At 39.0% G+C, this 19,151-nt stretch overlaps 1 protein-coding gene across 1 annotated transcript; it reads left to right on the plus strand.

Annotated features, from left to right (window-relative positions):
• Positions 1–4: 4 nt before the first annotated feature.
• Positions 5–18,349, plus strand: GGNBP2 (gametogenetin binding protein 2; the record flags this gene model as incomplete). The annotated part of the gene is made up of 13 exons (XM_010079448.1): positions 5–34; positions 3,741–3,821; positions 5,889–6,142; positions 7,115–7,213; positions 10,350–10,463; positions 12,138–12,341; positions 13,355–13,529; positions 15,037–15,231; positions 15,867–16,017; positions 16,194–16,319; positions 16,403–16,554; positions 16,774–17,022; positions 17,700–18,349. Coding segments are annotated over 13 exons (2,034 nt in total), but the record flags the coding sequence as incomplete, so codon positions are not given.
• Positions 18,350–19,151: the final 802 nt, after the last annotated feature.

Genomic DNA, 19,151 nt, shown 5'->3' on the forward strand with positions numbered 1-19,151 from the left:
GCAGATCCCCCTCTACATCGATGACACCCTCACGGTGAGTGCCAGCGACCCGCGGAGCAGCTGCTGTCCCCGCACCTCCCGCTTGCAACGTGTGCGGGCGGTGTGTTGCAATCCCCGAGAGAGGCCTTTTTCTCTGGGCAGGCCTCCTAGGCTCCTCCTTTGCTCCTGCAGCGTTAATCTTTGGGGCTTTGCAATACTTGGGGTTAACAGCGCTTAATGTGGCAACTTTTTTATCTGATTCCCAGCTCTTAAAAACATGCAGACCGCATAATAAGAAAGTTATTGTTGTATTGGGGCTTGCGCATAACTTGTTTTCAAGTGGCAAGCGTGTTTCGGTGCCCAAGCCCAAACGTGGAGCAAAGCCATTTTTCAGTTCATAAGGAAGGGAGCCATATTAACGTTAAACCCCAGGTTTGCAACCAGGTAATTATCATGCTCTTAAATAGGCAAGAAGAGGCTAAAGGTGTTTTTGAAAGCTTTGGCTTAGAGTAAGGGTTATTGAGTCTGTAATAATGTGCTGCTATGTCTACAGTGACAAATCTGAGAGCGTTTCTGTTTCAGTGTGTTATTCTGAATTGAAGCATGTGAGGGTTTTGCCACTTCCAGAAGATTCAGTGGAAAAAATGAACTAAATGCAGCTTGGAGGCTCTCTGGTCTCTCTTTTTCTTCCTCACACATTTAGAGGAAGGCTCCGAAATTGCATTGTAGGTGAACACAGCAAATGGAAGAGAATTCTCTAACTAGCCAGTCATTGCTGCTTTTAATTCTTAAGGTGTGAAAAGGTTGGGTTGAAAATAAAATTGGACTTAGTGTCACTGGGTATCTTAATTATTTGCGTTTGATTTTTGTCACGGTCAGTGGTGTGACAGTAACTGCTGTTACTTCAGACAGTGTAAAATTTTTGTGCTCTAAATTCCTAACGTCGTGTTTTAATATGGGAGAATGCCTGGCTTGCATCAGCCAACTTGATCAGCTTCCTCATGTAATTTCTTCCATCTTCCAGAACAAAACAATTGGGTGTATTCAGACAGTCTCTTAATCTTCCATCTCACTGTTAAATATTATCTAGCTCGATCCCATCTGGTTTTGCTAATTTGGAGGAAGGCTTTTTGCTGTATTTTAGTTTTGATTGTTTTAAGTGTTTACATACTATTAATTTACCAAATATTATCGCTGGTTTTTTATCATCTCTGGTTAACTGTGCATATACTTTAGGCAAAGTTTTCCCTTAAGTTGTCCAAAGCAATATCTAGCTCTCCTGCAGTGGTTGATTACCTGGAAAACCCAGCACTGCGTAGAAGTAGTATAAGTTTGGGGTTTTTTGATGTCTTGGACACGCCTTGAAAGTTATTTTGCCCCTCCATTCCTCATGTGGTTCTAAGATCTTGGATTTCTCTCTTTTTTTTTTTCTTTTCTTTCCTTCTGGACTCCCCAGTAAAAATTACTTGTTAGATTGTGTCAAGACTTACCATGCTCTGGTTACCTTTGAGTGAAAATTCAGCTTTACCAGGCATCAGGTAGATAACTTCAGCTGACCTGAAATTCCATTTGCAGTTTAGTTCCAGAATTTAACACCAGGCCCAAACTTTGTGCGGTTGCACTATGTTGTCGCTCTTCTTCTACTTTTTACACCAGAGCCAAGCCATGCTCATGATTGAAGAGGTTCCTATAGCTGTAAATCAGTTTTGTATCCATCTGGATGAAGGGCATTTATGCAAGTGCAAGTCATCCTCACCATGAAGAAATCTTGTCTATTTTTTTTCCATTTTGTTACTGTTGTTACAAAGTACTTGGATTTCTAGGTGGTTGCTGGAAGCTTTTATTAAATAAATCAGAAGGAAGTGAATGAACTCTTAGCTTCCTTGTCTCCGAGTCTTCTGTAATTTATTTTTAAAATTCTTTGTGAGAGCTGTTGCAAGAGATGCAGTTGTCTTTGAAACATAATTTTACATCTGCAGCATTATCTTTAAAACGTAGTGGTGTTTATTGATTGTGCTGACCTCTTTTAAGACTCAAAAGTGAAAAATAATGGGACTACTTCCTTTCTATCAGTCAACTGGAAGACTTAATCTGTGCCTTAAATCTAGAAATAGTAAATCAGTGATTGCAAATTAGTGAATGAATGGCCTGTAATGCTCTTAAGCTTGTACCATTGCTTTGTAGTAGTGCAGGAAGCTGTCTGGGTGCAGTGTGATACTGCTCCTCTCAATGAATTGTTCACTATCACTCTTTTCTGTTTCTTAGGGCTCAACTAGAAATTAAAGGAAGTTTAAATATTTAACCCTTTTCATTTCTTAGGCAGCTTTTGTGATTTCTAGAAGGCATTCCATTTGATGTGGTGTTATGGGAATTTTTTTCTTCCAGTTCAGGGTGTGATGGTGATTGATGTTTAACCACTTAATAAAATCTTATCAGACACATGAATTAATTTAGTCTTTGATAATTTCGCTCTGTTATACAAAATACCTAAGGGTGTTGTCTGATAGTGGGAGATGAAGGCAAAGGGAAAAAAAAGATGCAGATTTATCTCTTCGGTGTAGGAAACCTGTAATTCTGTAGCAAAAACTTGTGCTGCTGCTTAGTGTGTATGGGTCGGGGCAAGGGAAACTGGAAAAAAATGCGTGAGAGTTCAGAATTGGCACCGGCTGTGGCACTGTTCTGTACAAAGATAAGGCAGCTGTGCTAATGTTCCCATTCTAGCACATGTGAGATCAAAATATTGCCTTGCTTTCTGTCTTTAGAGAATATGTGTTTATTTTTGAGCGATGTTGAGTGCTTGTAAAAGTAAATGTATGAGTTCTCTGGAGGCAGTGTCAGCAATTACGAAGACAGCAGGGAATTCTGTCTTTACTAGGCAGTTGAGGGAAGGTGGAGGGAGGAAAAAGGATGAATCAGGCAATTTTGTTTGGTGTTGATTGTTATTAGAGTTGTTATTTTGTCCTTCATATTTTAAAGTGGATTTTCAGTATTCACACTGATAAATTCTGTATTTCTCAGTTTGGACAAAGAATATCACCTAAGCCAGTCTTTACTATTTTTTCTAGTTGGTTTCATTTTTGATTTCTTTCATGGTTGCAAAGTTAGATTTTTGTCTGAAAATTATTTTACTGATTCCCTCCCCCAGCCAAAGAAAGTGCCTTCTTTGTTGCTCAGTAATTGGAAAAGAAATATTATTAATTACTTAGGAGTAGTCACATTGTTCTGAGGGTTTAACGTTTTACTTTGAGCCTCTTGAGAGTTGCAGCTGCAATCATACAAAACAAAGTATACCTTGGAGTGCCTTGTTGGGTTAATATGGTTTTAAATTAGCCTTTGAAGGAGTTGACTCAGTCATTAAACTGTTGTGACTGTTTCTTCATAGCTTTATAAATTGAGTTAGGCTGTTGGATCAATCTGGATCTCAGCGTGGTGAAGTACATTTTTTTTTTTAAACTGAAACACGTCTCACATCATGTAGATAGTGTAATAAAAATACTGATGGACCATTTAGCAACTTCTGCGTTCTGTATAACAGCTGTATAAGAGTTGCCATTTATGAACTGCCTCTAGAACATTATATTAGTGAAACATTTAGTTACCTTGCTGAAACATTCACTATCTTAAACTCTTAATGTTACAGTTTCCTAAGCTTCTGATAGTTATGTGAAAAGAATGAAGACTTAAAGTAAATTCTGTCATATTTCCCCCAAGAAAGTAAAATAAATTAATGCTCTGTATGACTTTTTTTTTTTCTTGTATAGATGGTGATGGAATTTCCTGATAATGTGCTAAACCTTGATGGACATCAGAATAACAGTGCACAATTAAAACAGTTCATTCAGGTAAATATGCCCTTCTGTTTTTCTAGAAGGCTGCATATCAAATCTTGCTTTCCTTAGATTTGTGCTTTCGCTTCTCTAGGAAGTTGTAACTCCTGGAATGACTTAAAAGACACGTCAGCACCTGTATGCAATTAACGTGTAGGTACCAAAGTACACCACGTGCATTCATTTTCTATATTTCACGGCATTTGTACCCTGTTGTCAGGGGGCAATTGCTGCATATCTAGTTAGAATTGAAAACTTGTAAAAACAATGCATCTTCTGCTCACTGGCAATTCATACATAATGGAAACTACAGTTTCTAAATACGTTTTCATTTTCTTTTCTGGATTCTTTTGAACTTCTTTTTCAAGTGGAAACATGCTCTGCTTAAGACTGAGTTCTTATGTTTAGTACCATACCAAGATAGAATTAACGTGACAGTTTATAGATTATATATAGTTGGATAGGGTGAGGTGGTTTTGTGGTGCCCCTGAAGCTTTAATTATAGAAACTTATCTGCTAACACTCTGGCAAAGAACTGTAGCATTGTAACACCTGTAGCAATTTAAAAAAATGTGCCACTGGATGTCCAAAGGAACATCAGCTGGTTTGCTGATACGCAGCTTGCAGAATGTACAAGTATATTCACTTGTGGTTTGACAGCAGCAGTTCAGACATATGCTGCGTATAGAGCCTAGCTGTGTTGTGAAAATAGCTCATTCCAACTAGTACTATTAATTACAGCAAAGAGGATTATTGCAGAGTGATACCACTTGTCAGATTGTTTAATGTGCCTGCCTTTAAGAGCACAAGCCTTAAATGTTATCTGATAATAGCTTTACTTTTCATAACAGGTATTATATAAAATCAGCTGAAAATATTTTATCTTTTCAGTTGGTGTATGTACACATTCCATGTGATTGATTAGCTTTGGTATGTTGCGTGATCCTTCCTTTCTCTCCCCAGAAGTTGTGACAAGTCATTTCTACAGTAGGAGTGGTTAAGTGGTGTGATACAACAATAATACAGAAAATATTGTCCTGGCAAAATACTCCCTGTATCGATACAACTAGGCTTACAAAGCTGTACTTTGTGTAACCAGGGAGAAATGACAGTTAACGCACTGACAGGACTCTGCTTTTACAGATTAAGTTGGAAAGTGCAAGTAGTGCTGATAATCTAAGTGTAGATGTGTTGATTGGTGTGTGAGGAAGGGACTCTCTTCTGTACAGTTGTGCTAGTGGCAGTTCAGTGTTGATGACATCCAAGCCAGTAATTTAGCAGTTAGAAGAAGAAATGGAAGTGTATGTGCTTTTTGTGTGTATGTGTGCCTGGATGTGTTTGACAGAGGAACCAAAAGAAGCTCTTAAATTTGTTTATTGATGTAAGAAATGTTAGAAGGTGTTCTCTTTAATGTTCTATTATTAGCACACATTTAATGCTCGCTACTGAAGTAAAATGTTTCACCCTGAATAGTAATGTGTGCTTTTTAAAAAATTTTAGATATTAGAATTGTGATGTGAAATGGCATTTAGCCTTCCAGGAAAAATATTGCTAAATTGTCTTTGGTTTGAACAGACCAAGTTTGTTATAAATGTGATTTCCATATATGCCAATGAGTGCCCGGGAATTTCCTTTCTATATGCCAAAGATAAAATGAGTGTGAGTAGAAGGTGAAAACTTGCAGAGTTTTATGTGAGTCCCTTTACTAAAACATCTGTGCTGGGGTGAAGAAAAAAAGGTTTCCTGATAAGGACAAGGAGGTGTGCCCTTTGGAAGCAGCATTTGCTGATTTGAGTGGTAGGAGGAGGGAACAAGAGGAGAAAATATTATCTTCCTTCCAGTGGATAGACCGTAAGCCTTGAAGCAGAATTGCTCCTGTGATATTAGCAAGTGTGGTTTTGTTCACAGAGTAAAAATTCTAAGTGATGTGCAGTGAGCCAGTGACCTGAAAATCTGAGCACAGCTGCAGCTTCCAGGAGTGCATTTTGATGAGGAAATGCTGTTGAAGGCAAAGAAATCTTGAACAGTTTAAGATGTGTTTTTATTTATTTTTTAATGATTTAATTTCTTGCTCTTTTTTAGAGGCATAGCATGCTTAAACAGCAGGATCTAAATATTGCCATGATGGTGACATCGCGTGAAGTTTTGAGTGCGCTCTCTCAGCTGGTCCCGTGTGTTGGCTGCCGTCGTAGTGTGGAACGTCTGTTTTCTCAGCTTGTTGAGTCTGGAAATCCTGCACTTGAGCCCCTGACAGTAGGGCCAAAGGGGGTTCTCTCTGTAACTCGAAGCTGTATGACTGATGCGAAGAAGCTTTATACACTGTTTTATGTGCATGGGTAAGTGTCTTAGAACTGCTCAGGTTATTCTTATCGGGGGGAAAAAGGAATGCTAGCTTCTGTGCATTTGACTTTGCAGCTTTCTTGGTGGTGCTAAATTCCTGCAAGTTTGAATCTTTTAGTACGTACCTGTCTTTTACAGTCATTTTAAACTAGTTATTGGGGAAAAAAAACCTCCGAAGACCTAATCTTTGATATCATTTGTTGTAGGGCCATGATTGCAATTGGAAGATACCACTATTAAAATGTTCAGTCTTTAATGTGAAATAGGCACTGTGGATTTTTCACGGTCTCTGGAAGAATAGGGTTTCTTTGCCCCACTACTTTGCATTTAAAAAATAAAATAATTAAAAAATAATTAATACCCTCTCCCACCAAAAGAAGTTCTACTCTTGGGTAGAAAGGTAACACGGAGAAAGTGAAACTTTCTGGGTTTGGCTAGCATGATGAATAGCCTCGGTCTCAGTGCCATTTGTTTCTCAGCTGTCAGCAGACCAAACAGTGACTGCTCACCCCAGTGTGCCTTTGCCTTCCATTTGGCTCCAGCTCATTCTACTTCTTGCTCCAGTTAGCAGGCCAGTGAGAAGTAGGAAAGGTTAGCGCAGAGCTGGGGGTATTGAGATTTGGAGGGTGAGGTAGTGTAACTTGATAAAGCGGTCGTAGTGGTTCCCTGCACTTTTGAGATAGGTGGCACTGCTCGAGGTCTGTTACTTGCGAAGTTATGCAATAGCTTTTTTAGATGTGGGCTGTCTTTATCTTGCTTGCTAGAATTTGTCTGGAAAATCTGCATGGTATTTTCCTTGTGCACTGCAGGATTGTATGTCTTAACAAGTAAAAATGGATGACAGGAAGAAAATTATAGATTTAATGTTCATTAGCATGCTTGTTTCTGATACAGGAGCTGAAACAAGCCCTTTAAAATTTCTCTGGATAACCATGTTGTCAGAATACTAAGTTACACTTTTTCCGTAGGTCCAAACTGAATGACATGATTGATGCAATTCCCAAAAGTAAGAAGAACAAGAGATGTCAGTTACACTCCCTGGACACTCACAAACCAAAACCTTTGGGGTAAGCTTGTGTTTAACATGCACAATTAAATCTAAAATATTTTAAGGTTCTAAACTGTTGACACTGATTTGTTTTTAAGCATTGAAATCAATTCTTATGCTATTACCTGTTTGCCAGAGTAGTAATCTCCGAGCTATTTGGTTTATAGTAGACCCAAATAATTGCGGAGGAGAGGAACAGAGGCACCCAGGAGTTTTGGGCATCATGTGTTGTAGGGCGTGAGCCTTTCTCTAGAGGTTTTCGTAGGAAGGTAGTTAGTCCTTTTTTGTGCAGTAAGAGTGACCATACCAGTAGGATGTTTAATGTTTCCCTGCTGCCCTTGCTCACGCTTTATTGACTGGACAAAACTAGTGCTATAAGGTCTTCTGCCCTCCCACCAGAAGATCTGTGCTCCTTCCTCGGTGTGCAAGATGTCCCTCTGCGGTTTCTCAGAGCTCCCTGAGGGAGCTGGTGATGCTTTCATATAAAGTTTAAGGCTGCTATATGGAATCAACTGTTTTCCAAAACTTGCTCGTTAGTTCTAGCTGTTCCATTTTTGCCTCTTATGTTTTGGGTCTTTTACATGGTGGGGTATGGTTTTTTGGTTGGTTTTTTGTGTGTGTTTTTTTTTTTTTTAATAAAAATATCCGTGTTTAATTTCAAAACTAATTGCCAAAATGCAACTTGGCCGTTACAAACCAGTGCTCTCTGATGTGCTTTTTCATATCTCGTCTGACGTAACTTGGATTATATTCTGCTCAGGGCATGGATGGCTTCTGCGTTGTGATATAAATAATGCTCTAGAAAGACAAACTGGTTTTTGTGCCCTACACCAAAATGATTGATCAGCAGTTTTTCTCACACTGAAGGGAAAGGGTACATGCTAAACAAATATACATCATTTTGCTTGGGACTATTAAAAATGCCTTGCCCAACTGTTAATAGAGGGCTTTATTGTGGTTGGACTGCAGGGTTAAAACTAAAACTCCGTGAAATGTATTTTCTCAAAATGTGACAGCATGTTTTGAATACACCAGTGAAAAAGATGCATATTTGCCTCTGTGTCTTGAAGTTGAAAGGGTTTATTCCAGCTGGTTAACCAGAAGAACGCTCCCTGTAAATCTGTTGTGGATTTTGGGTGGCTTTCTTGTTTGTGGGGTATTTTTTTTAATATGATGATGAATGAATTAGAGTATTATGCTTAGTTGGAGTGTCCAGAACCTTTTTTAGTCAGTTGTGTTCTGCTTCTGGTTAAGTGTACAACCTGTGAAAGCTTGATCATGGTTTCCAGTTACAGGATGTGTATTTTTCTGTGCAGACTTGAGTCTCTTTGGGTTTAGATAAATCCCCTGGGACGCCAGGCGTGGGGGATTTGACGCTTGATTTTCACTTGTGCTGCTTGAGGATAGTGGTAGCTGATCATTATCTCCTATTAAATTTTGGTTACAGGCCTTCCATATAATTAGTTGAAAGCTTATGCTGCACAAGAAAAAGATCATAGGGGTATGGGGTATTTTTTTTCAAGTAAAGCAAATTCAAAGCATTATGAAAGTGATTTTTTTTTTGCTTGCTTTGTTTTTAGTAAGATGGATCTTTTTTGGGTAAGAACATATATCACGAAACCTGCACTTAACATTTTGGCAAGGCAGAACAGTTCTGAAACTGAATGAATAGAGTGGAAAGTGCTGCCTTTATTTCCTCAATTCTTGCTGGATTAAATCCCTGTAGTACTTTAAACGCTGGCAGGTTAACAGGGAATATGTGGAAGAGCAGTGTTTTCATATACTGCAAGTAAAGCTTTCAGCTTTATCTGGTAACGTGGCTTGTGGACAATTGGTGTAGTTCGCTAAAGAAACACGGTTTGCACGCTCCTTACTCAGTCGATACCCATTGGTTATGCTACAGAAGTGATCGGGGTGTATCGGTACTGATATTTCTCCAAATAAATCTGCTGCCTTGCAAACACGCTAACAGCCTGCACACGGAGGTGTCAGAATTGTCTTACAGAGCAAAACTTATCAACTTAGAGCTTCTGCTTGACTTCATTACAAGAAACTTCTTCAGATGAGTTGCATCTGTTAGGCATTTTATACACACAAAAGGGTTGGAATTGTAGTTGTGTGTTTAGTTATCCAAGGTTACGTAACTAGCTAATACCACTGGAGAGCTCCTTGATGTCCTCAGTTTCCATGTGCCCGGTTTATGGCTACTCAGTTCCTTTTGGGGCTAAGGAGCGTTTTAACCTCTCATAATGCAAGCCGTATGATCTGGCAAACTAGATAATAGGATACATGAATACTCTTGAGGAGCTAATTATTAAATAGGAGAGCTGCTTCCCCTGTTTGTTTTCCTGCTCTGTTGTATCCATACGATGTGCTTAAACAGAAATGACTGTTCTGATAGCGTGTCAAGTGTAGACAAGCCTGTAGGTAAACATGACTTGCTGTTTGAAGTTTGGTCTTTGCTCCATAAGTGTACTTTTAGCATATCCAAAAGTTGTTTGGGTTTTTTTAATCAGATTTTGTAAATTTAATGTAGGGTGTTTTATGGCTTCTTATGGTGGTAGATGTGTGGAAGTTGGAGATTTTTGTTTTGCTTTTTTCTTTGGAGTTGTGTTTTTTAGTGAGTTGTCATATGAAATTTAATCTGCTAGAAGTGTTAAAACTTGTATGTGTTTATACTTAAGGTAATGTTCTGAAAAATTACTACTGGCTTTCAGCTGTAATTTTAAAAAGTCATTATGAATGGAGGTTTATAAACACGGACAGCAAAATTTGTATCTCACGTCTGACCCTAACTTTGCTGGAATTTAAGGCTTAGCCTATAAAGGACTTTAAGGAGCATGGTAGCATTTTCACAGCATTTATTTAGGAGAAATAACTAGTTCATAATATATATGGTGTAGGTTTAAAAAAATGTTTTTAAATACTGTATGACAGTGAGGGGAACAGTAGCACACTCAGTACAGTGAAATTAAGCACAGATAAGAAAAACAGTGAAGACAGCAGGAAGAAAGAAAGCAAGTGTAGCATCCCTTTCCACTATGGATCTTTCCAGGGAGCAGTCAGGTAAACTAACAATGCTTTATTTTCCTGATTTTTCTAAACCCCCTAACAAGATAATATACAGTCTTTTGTTTCTTCTTATTTTTTTGCAGGGGTTGTTGGATGGATGTGTGGGAGCTCATGTCCCAGGAATGCAGGGATGAAGTAGTTTTAATTGACTCTAGTTGTCTTTTAGAAACATTAGAAACCTATCTACGAAAACACAGGTACGTTAAAAGAACAGCCACGCTTTCGTTTTGAGGATTACATGCTGCGTTTTTTTTTGTGAATCAAAATGTACATAGAGTTCACACAGTTTTTAGAAGTGTAGAGGATTCTTCTGATACTCATCTAAAACTCAAGGTCTGAGCTTCATGATGATGGAGAACCTTGCCAGATTGCATCCTAACAGCCGATGAGAGTAAGCTGGTGAAACACTCTGTGTGTTACCTGCTGTTCGGGCTGTGGTACGGGAAATGCAGAGACCTCAGATGAAGTCATAGCTACTCGTCTGAATTTTTTTGGTTAGGATTAAATTATGATTTACAATGTGATGTACTAAAACTGTGTATGTGCTTTCACTCTTTTGCAAGTAGCCTACTCTGGGGCTATGCCTTCTTTTAGGCTTTTGGGGACTATGTGCAATTTCAAAATAACGTGAACTAAACTAATAGAAGCAGATTTTAGGCTTGGTGTTGCTTGTAAATTGCTGTTTTGAAACAGTTGTTTATGACTCGGTAGTGCTAGAGCTATTAAGTCTCTCTTGCAGGGAAGGAATAGGCCACTAAATTATTGTTGTGTTCAGTAGCTACCACGCTGATTAAAAAGTTTTAATTTCCAGTAGTCTCAAGGTTCTGGTATAAACTGTGGGGGCACAGATGGGTGCGGGGGTGGTGGTGGTGTGGAAATAACACTTTGGAAACAAAATAGCTTTAATCTCCTGTGACATTAAACATGGTGTTGGCAGCGTTCCTGATGCTAACCTGCAATAATATTACTGTTTTTTTTCCTTTCACCACAGAAACTAGCCAGTTATCATAGTTCTATCAAACATCAAAATATGTTTGACTTAGTGTTGTCAAGTGACTGGACAAACTAGGAAAGGGAAAAACACCATCCAGAGATGGCACGAAGAGCCACTTTTCGAGCTGAAAGCTGAAATGTGAGCAGCTTGTCTGACTTGCATTTTGAGAATAATACAGCAAGAGGTTTTGTAACTTCTTGAAGTACCTCCTCTTACAGGAGCTTAATTTGGTTGTGTTTTAATTATAACAGACTTTGCAACTGTACTCTTCTCCTATTAGTTATCTGAGCTATCACACATTTAAATTGAATACGTTGTGTTATAAATAAACCTTGTTTGGCTATCTGTGCAGTAATCTAATAATTTGAGATATGTTTAAAGGTGCTTGTAGTGGAAACACCGCTCTTACGCAGCAGAGGAAACTTTTTTCTTATTGCTTATCGCTCACTTGAGTATACTTGAAATAATTGCTATAAAGTAACTTGGACAGTGTTACTCGAGAGGAATTTTGTACTGGCTTATACTAATGATTCAGTTTGTTCACTCTTAGATTTCTGATCTTTGGATGAATATGGAATTGCATTTCCATATAGGAATTTCTTCATATTCACAATTAGCCTGATAGATGCCTTGGAGCATGAAAGTTGATATCCAGAGTTGTAATATATGATGGGTAGTATAATGCGTACAGTAAACTTCTGTGGCTTACAGCCAAAGTCTCACTATTTTACCTTTTGAAGTAACATAAACCCTATGCGACCTAGTTTAAATATAGCATGCACTATTAAATAGCTCAGTATATTATAACTTAGGCTAAGCGGGTCTAAATTTCTGCCTGAATAAGAATTCAGTTCTGTTATGTTCTATTTCAACACAGGTTTTGCACTGACTGCAAAAATAAAGTCCTTCGGGCATACAATATTCTTATCGGTGAGCTGGACTGCAGCAAGGAGAAGGGCTACTGTGCTGCGCTTTATGAGGGTTTGCGCTGCTGTCCCCACGAACGCCATATACACGTATGCTGTGAAACAGATTTCATCGCACACCTCTTGGGGCGAGCTGAACCAGAGTTCGCAGGAGGGTATGAGTATGTAATTTGCTAGAGTGGGCTATCTAGCGCTTTGCTTCTTTATTTTATTATTGAATGTATTTTGCAAAAGTGATTTTTTGCCTCCTTGCTGCATAATAAACTGCTGAATGTAAATATTCATATGGAAGTAGACTTTCAACATAGTGCTTCAAAGTAGCGAAGATTTTATTTGTGCTTTTTACTTGAAAGTGCATTTAACTCTCAAGGCAGGACTGAAAGAAATTGCCAAATGTCTTCGATGTCATTTGTTCACTGACCAGGGCTGCCTGCTTTCCATTGAGGTGTTCAGAATATGCAAAATAGAAAGAGAACCTTCGTTGACAGTTTTGCCAAATAATCAATTTAGGTTTTTTGTCACTTGTATATTATAGTGATTTCTGAGCCTGTTTTAGCATCTTAAAATCTTCCAATGAAAAAGAAACTTCTGAGCCCCACATCATTAGAACTCAATAATAACTGTTTGATTAGGAGGGTAAATCCTTTTGTAATGATTTTTCCTTACTAGGTGATAGATAGAAATTAATACTGAAATATTTTAACTTTGTACGGTAAGTAATGTGTAAACTTCTATATGTGTTTATTCAGCTTCAGTTAACTGATGCCTAAACGTCTAGGAAGCTGAAATATTTCCTATATAAACTAAATACAAATTCTAGGAAACAAAAGAATGGCTGCATCTCTTTGGCATTAAAACTCTGCTGATCCTCCTAGTCAGAGGAAGCAGAGACCGATAGGGCAACACCTTCAGAAGTCACAGGTTGGGAGGCATGGTGCAGCAGCTCAGTAGTGCCACGCACAGATTGACACGTCAGGAATGGAATGGTGGCTTTGGCCTGGTCCTTTCTATTTTGCATCTGCATGCAGCACAGCAGATTTAAAAAGCTGTTCATGTGAACATATCTTCAGTTGTATGTAAAGAAAACACATCCTTGAACTGCTTTGATCTCTTGGTAGACTTCCAGCTACTTTAACCATACGATACTTTGGTTCCACTCTTCCTTTAGACGAAGAGAAAGGCATGCTAAGACAATAGACATAGCCCAAGAGGAAGTTTTGACCTGCCTGGGCATTCATCTTTATGAAAGATTACACCGAATCTGGCAAAAGTTGCGGGCCGAGGAACAAACGTGGCAGATGCTTTTCTACCTAGGCGTCGATGCTTTACGCAAAAGCTTTGAGGTAAAAAAATCAAATTTTGTCTAACATGTATTTGAATTGCTATAATAACTGTGTATTTTCACTGTTGTTCTGCTTTCTCCCACCGTTGGGCTGGAGGGAGCTTCAAGGGTGCTGCATTCAGTCCCTCCTTCCCTGCAGGCAGCAGTTGTGTGACATCAGTGTGTGGCACAACTGAGGGGCATTCCCCTGTGAAGCCTACTGGAACATAAAAGATCAAGGCTTGCTTTTACTTTCCAAGCTGCGTGTTACAGTACTCTGGATCTTGTGTAGTTTTAATTCCCAGTGCAGGTATTTCTACCTGACAGCATTTAAAGTAGCTCTGGCTATGACAGTTTTATTTGTCTTATTAGTAAAAATGGAGGACGTGCTTTTAATTACAAACACAACTGCTCACTCTTGCGTTCAGCGTGTTCCAAATGCACTCTGTAATCCTGTGGGATCTTGAACTTGCAGTTCTTCTAACATATGCCAGTAGTATACTTCCCCTTTGCCATGATGCAGATCCTTTTTGTTTTGTTTATCTTCCACTTTTAATGACTGTTCTGTTTAAAACATCAGAGGAGGAGGAACAAAATCAATTTGGGAAAGATCCCAGTAAAATCCTAAGCTAGTTAATTCTTGGAGGTTCTTGATAAGTATATTTTTTTTAAGACCTATAGTGCTAAGGAACTGATGTTGGACTAGGTGCGCTGTGGCATTTTTGTCAGGCTTTGTCTTGATGGTTTTTTAATCCAGTAAAGTATGGTGTTGAAAAATTCATTTACATTGTAAAACGCTGGTAATGCTACTTGTATGCAAGGCTGGCTGTGAACTTGAAGTACAGAACTGTTATGTTTATATGGAGTCCTTTTCTGACGTGAGTGGGAAAGATGACGTCTCATTTTGACTTAAGGAGTTCCCAGAGTGATCTGGAAAAAAACAAAACAAAACCTGTGAATTTATTTTTACTTCTGTAGGAGCATTGATCCAGGATAGTTTACTAGTTTAACTGTATTCTTGTAGCTTCATATGTAGATGTGCCATTATTATATTTGTTCTAAATTTTAATATTAAGGGACATATTAGGATACTTGCTATATTCTGAGGTATGTCTATATGTCAAAATTGGACTACCTAGAAAATCACTTTGATTTGTCACTGGTTACTGTAGACAGAGAGCTGCAGGAGTTCTGTAGCACTAGCTCTCGTGTTTTTCTGTGCTGCTGTAATCGGAGTATCTACCATGTAAACACAAATTCAAGAACACATTCAAGTCTGCAGCTTTTTACTGAAAACTGTGGCTATGGGCCATGAGTTAAACGCAGTGCTCCCCCTGTACGTAGATCTCCGGCGATCTAAATTTAGTGACTAAATCTGGATAGGTATTTTCCTTCTCTAGTCGATAGCTGTGTTACTGTGACTTTATTATAAAAAGTACGTACCAGCTATTTTCCTCCTCCTTTTTTTATAAACGTAAAAGCTTGAATTGTGTTAACATCTATAAATAGATCTAACCTCTTATAAACAGATGGCTGTGGAGAAAGTGCAGGGTATTAGTCGATTGGAACAGCTCTGTGAAGAATTTTCAGAAGAAGAAAGAGTGCGAGAGCTTAAACAAGAGAAGAAGCGCCAAAAACGGAAGAACAGGCGGAAAAATAAATGTGTGTGTGAGATCCCTACTCCTTTGCAGGCAACAGAAGAGAAGGAAATAAATCAAGTGAAGGTAAACACTGATAGCTGTGGCTTTCCGCTGGTGTTAAATAACTAGATTTCTAATTTGGTGCTTTGTTCATCAGCTTGTTGTTTCATGTTAGAATTCTTGAGAGGTTTTTATTGTGTTTCAGTGCTGGGAACTAGTTTTAAATTGCTAGTGGGATTTAATATTTTTCATATTAGTACAGTCTTTTTTGGAAAGTAGTTGCCTGGAACTCCTTAGCTTTTGGGGGTTTGGATTTGGTGGGGTTTTAAAAAAAATTCTGAATCTAGGGGGTCAGGTTATGCCAGAATATTTTTCAACTATCATTTCTTAAAAATAACCTGAAGTATGGGAATTCAAGTGCTAGTTGCAGACAATTCCCATTAAATTTTGGGGGAGGGGAAAGCTTTAATTGACTAAGTGCAATTATTGTTCTAGATCTCTTCACTGAACTTAATGGGCTAACTGTAAGTCATATTCTTCTTGGGAAAGGTGTTTTGTTTTGTTTTTTAAAATTGTCTTGTACTTCTGAAGAATTATAAGCAATGCTGTGGCTGTTATCAGTCAGTGTCAGCTGTTTTTCTTGTGGGAAGAGTATCTGTATAAAGATGGTGGCTGCGCTCCTTTCAGTACTTGCAAGTAGTTTTTGTTTTTGTTTTCAGGAAAATCCAGACTTCATGGAAAGTAGTTGCAAAGCCTGTGGTAGCAGCGAAGAAGCTAACAACTGTGTAGAAGTAATTGTTACTAATGAAAGCACTTCTTGCACCTGTCCTAGTAGTGGTACCCTATTAGGTTCACCTAAAATCAAGAAAGGTGTGTTTAAAAGTCATTATTCTGAATTTTTAAAAACATTTACCATTTATGGGGTAAACAGTGCTCAGCTATTTTGTCCAAATAACTTTTTCTTAGGAATTTTTTCTTGTTAGAGGCATAACTAAAGAACGTGCAACAGCTGCTATAGATAACCGTAACTGTTCACGTTGTCTCAGGTTTATCTCCGCACTGTAATGGTAGCGACTGCGGCTATTCATCGAGCATGGAGGGCAGCGAGACCGGATCTCGAGAGGGCTCAGATGTGGCCTGCACCGAGGGCATTTGCAACCACGATGAAAATGGTAGGTTTGGGAAGGACTTAATACTGGTGTAGGATACGCAAAACTTGAATATATCTGAGAAGAAAATTCCATGTCTTTTGCAGGAGATGATTCGTGTGTCCATCGCTGTGATGACAAAGAGGAGGATGGAGACAGCTGTGTGGAGTGTTGGGCTAATTCAGAAGAGAATAACACAAAAGGCAAAAACAAAAAGAAGAAAAAGAAAAGTAAAACTTTGAAGTGTGAGAATGAACATGTAAGGAACGTAGCTACTCCAGAATGTTTATTTAAATGCATACATTTTAAAATAGTTACAAAAGTATTTCCAATTTCAGGCACACATATTGAAAAAATATATATCCTTGCTCCCTTTCTGAACTTTTTCCTTTCCTCTTAACCTTCTGCTTCCACCTGAAGATGGAATGTTTCAGGTTTAACGCTGCTGGTAGCTCATTACAGTCTATTTTCAATTTAGATGCAGAAACTTGGAAGCTGTACGGCAGATCCAGGTACCAGAGAGACCTCAGGAAATCTCATGCACACAGAGTTTCATCGTGACAAGACCAAAGACACACATGCTGAAAGCTGCTGTAGCTCAGAAAAAAGTGGGCAGCAGTTGCCTTGGTTGGAGCATATGAAAAATGTGTCACAGTTTGCAGAACCTACAGAAATGTCACTTGTTCCTGATACTGGAAAAGGTGCCAAGAGCTTAGTGGAACTCCTTGTAAGTAACCATTTCCTTTGAATTTCAGGTTGTAGCACACTGCGTGTTACCCTTGGGGTTGAGGATGGGGTTTAGAGCTCAAATCCCCCTGGAGAGCTGATATGAGGGAGAACATAACTGAACCGAAGATCCGTAGCTTACTCTCCCAGTGTTCAGTTTGTTTGCTTTTGCATGTTCTCTGCAAAGTATGTAACTCAGAGGCTTTGCAGAGGAGGAGAAATTGCCTGTCCCTGGAATGCAAGTGAGAGAACTCATAAGTATTCATTGTCAAGGATGGTATTATTCCATACAATGAAGCCTGCATTATTGCTGCCTTCATGCCTCAAATATTACTTCCCACTACGGGCTCCTTGGACAACTCTCTTCTCTCTCCCTTTCCTTCCCTTCTCCTTCCACTTGCTTTACATTTTTTTTTTTTCCTGTAATAAAAGCCATCCTCTTTCAGTAGGAATGCACTAAGACTCCAAAGCTTTCTCTGCTAGATGTCATGACTGTATAGACTGCCTCTTGCCCAAAAAACAGCAGAGCATTGTGAGTGAGTCGGGCAACTTACGGTGTTGCGACGTGAGGGCTACATCCTTCGTCAGAGCAGCTGTAGGCAGCGGGACACTGCAGGACAGGCGTGCTGCGCAGCGAGGGCAGCGCTCGAGTTCTCAAATGCCTGTTTTCTTTTGTAGGATGAGTCTGAATGCACTTCTGACGAGGAAATCTTTATCTCACAAGATGAAATACAGTCCTTTATGGCAAACAACAAGTCTTTTTACAGCAATAGAGAACAATACCGACAGCATCTGAAGGAGAAATTTAATAAATACTGCCGCTTAAATGATCACAAGGGGCCCATTTGCAGTGGCTGGTTGACAACGGCTGGAGCGAACTAAATACAATAAAATAGCTCTGTCCTTCACTGAAATTCTCAAGATGACTACTGCGCCTTCTCTTTCAAAAACTTAATTTAGTGACTTATGGCAAAATTTTATCTTAAATTAATGTGATTCTTTTTTTTCTTGTTTTTTTTTGGGGGGGAGGCTGGTGGAGGTGATTTCATTAATTTTGTTCTTTCTTCAGGCTTGTATCTTTAGTTGAGTAGCTGTGCAAGCCTCTCATAATTTAAGCCATCTCTTTTCATTAAATGTTTCTCTTACTGTGAGACTTACAAGAAGCAAACTAGTGGCAAAGTAATGTTGTACCTATAATTCTGTACAGAATGACAATGAGCTGAATATAAGATTTTACAAAGTAGACATCCATTTGCAAAATGTTTTGGATGTAATATGTTAAAGCGCAATGTGCAAAAATTTAAATAAAGAATATTTATTAATATGCATAGTAAAAGCTGCTGTACATGTTTCTCCTTCAAACGCTTCTCCATGCTCTGAATTCTTGCTTTTCCGATGGACAGCCCTTGCTTCAGTCTGTGTAGCTTCCCGGAGGTGGGTGTAAGGTGGGTGAACTTGCCTGGGGAAAGCACAGCTCCTTCGGCGACGCATAGTTTAGAGATCTCTGAGTTTAGAGTCTCTGAGCAGTGCTGTCCTGTGCAGACATGCTGGATAGACTGTGGCGTGGCTGCTGTGCCCAGGGCCAGCTTGCTTAGTTTGGTGATGGTTTGGAATTGGGACTGTGCAGCCTCCACCATTTTTGGGGCTTAGTTTAGTTTTTCAAGACAATTATTGATGCCAGTGAGTTAGGAAACTGCTGTGCTCTTTTTCCTTCCCCCTTCTCTAAAACTGCATGAGCCCATTGCAGCGTAATTAAACAAAAAGCAGGTTTTCAACGCAGAGGTCACAGATTCCAGCAGTCTCTGCTGTCAGACTGATTTATGGAGGTGTTTTAACTACTGTATAAAATACAGAAGCAGCCTTCTTGGTGCTGGGGAGCACAGGTGGGGGCAGGATTACACCCTAGCCCATGTCATTATTAATTATTAATGGCAGTTAATGTTCCTTTTCACCCTAATGAACTATTTCTAATCTAAAACAGTCCACCCCCAGCTGCCATAACATGTTTTACCTTTAAAGTGAAAAAAATCATTTAACACCCTTTCACCTTTCTGACGTCAGGACTCATCCTTCTACCTGGGGCCATTTTTTTGGGAGAAAACACCCCTTCTAAACGCTCCCCCCGCTCCC

Source organism: Pterocles gutturalis, unplaced genomic scaffold (genome assembly GCF_000699245.1).
Source record: "Pterocles gutturalis isolate BGI_N339 unplaced genomic scaffold, ASM69924v1 scaffold5529, whole genome shotgun sequence".
Taxonomy (NCBI): domain Eukaryota; kingdom Metazoa; phylum Chordata; class Aves; order Pterocliformes; family Pteroclidae; genus Pterocles; species Pterocles gutturalis.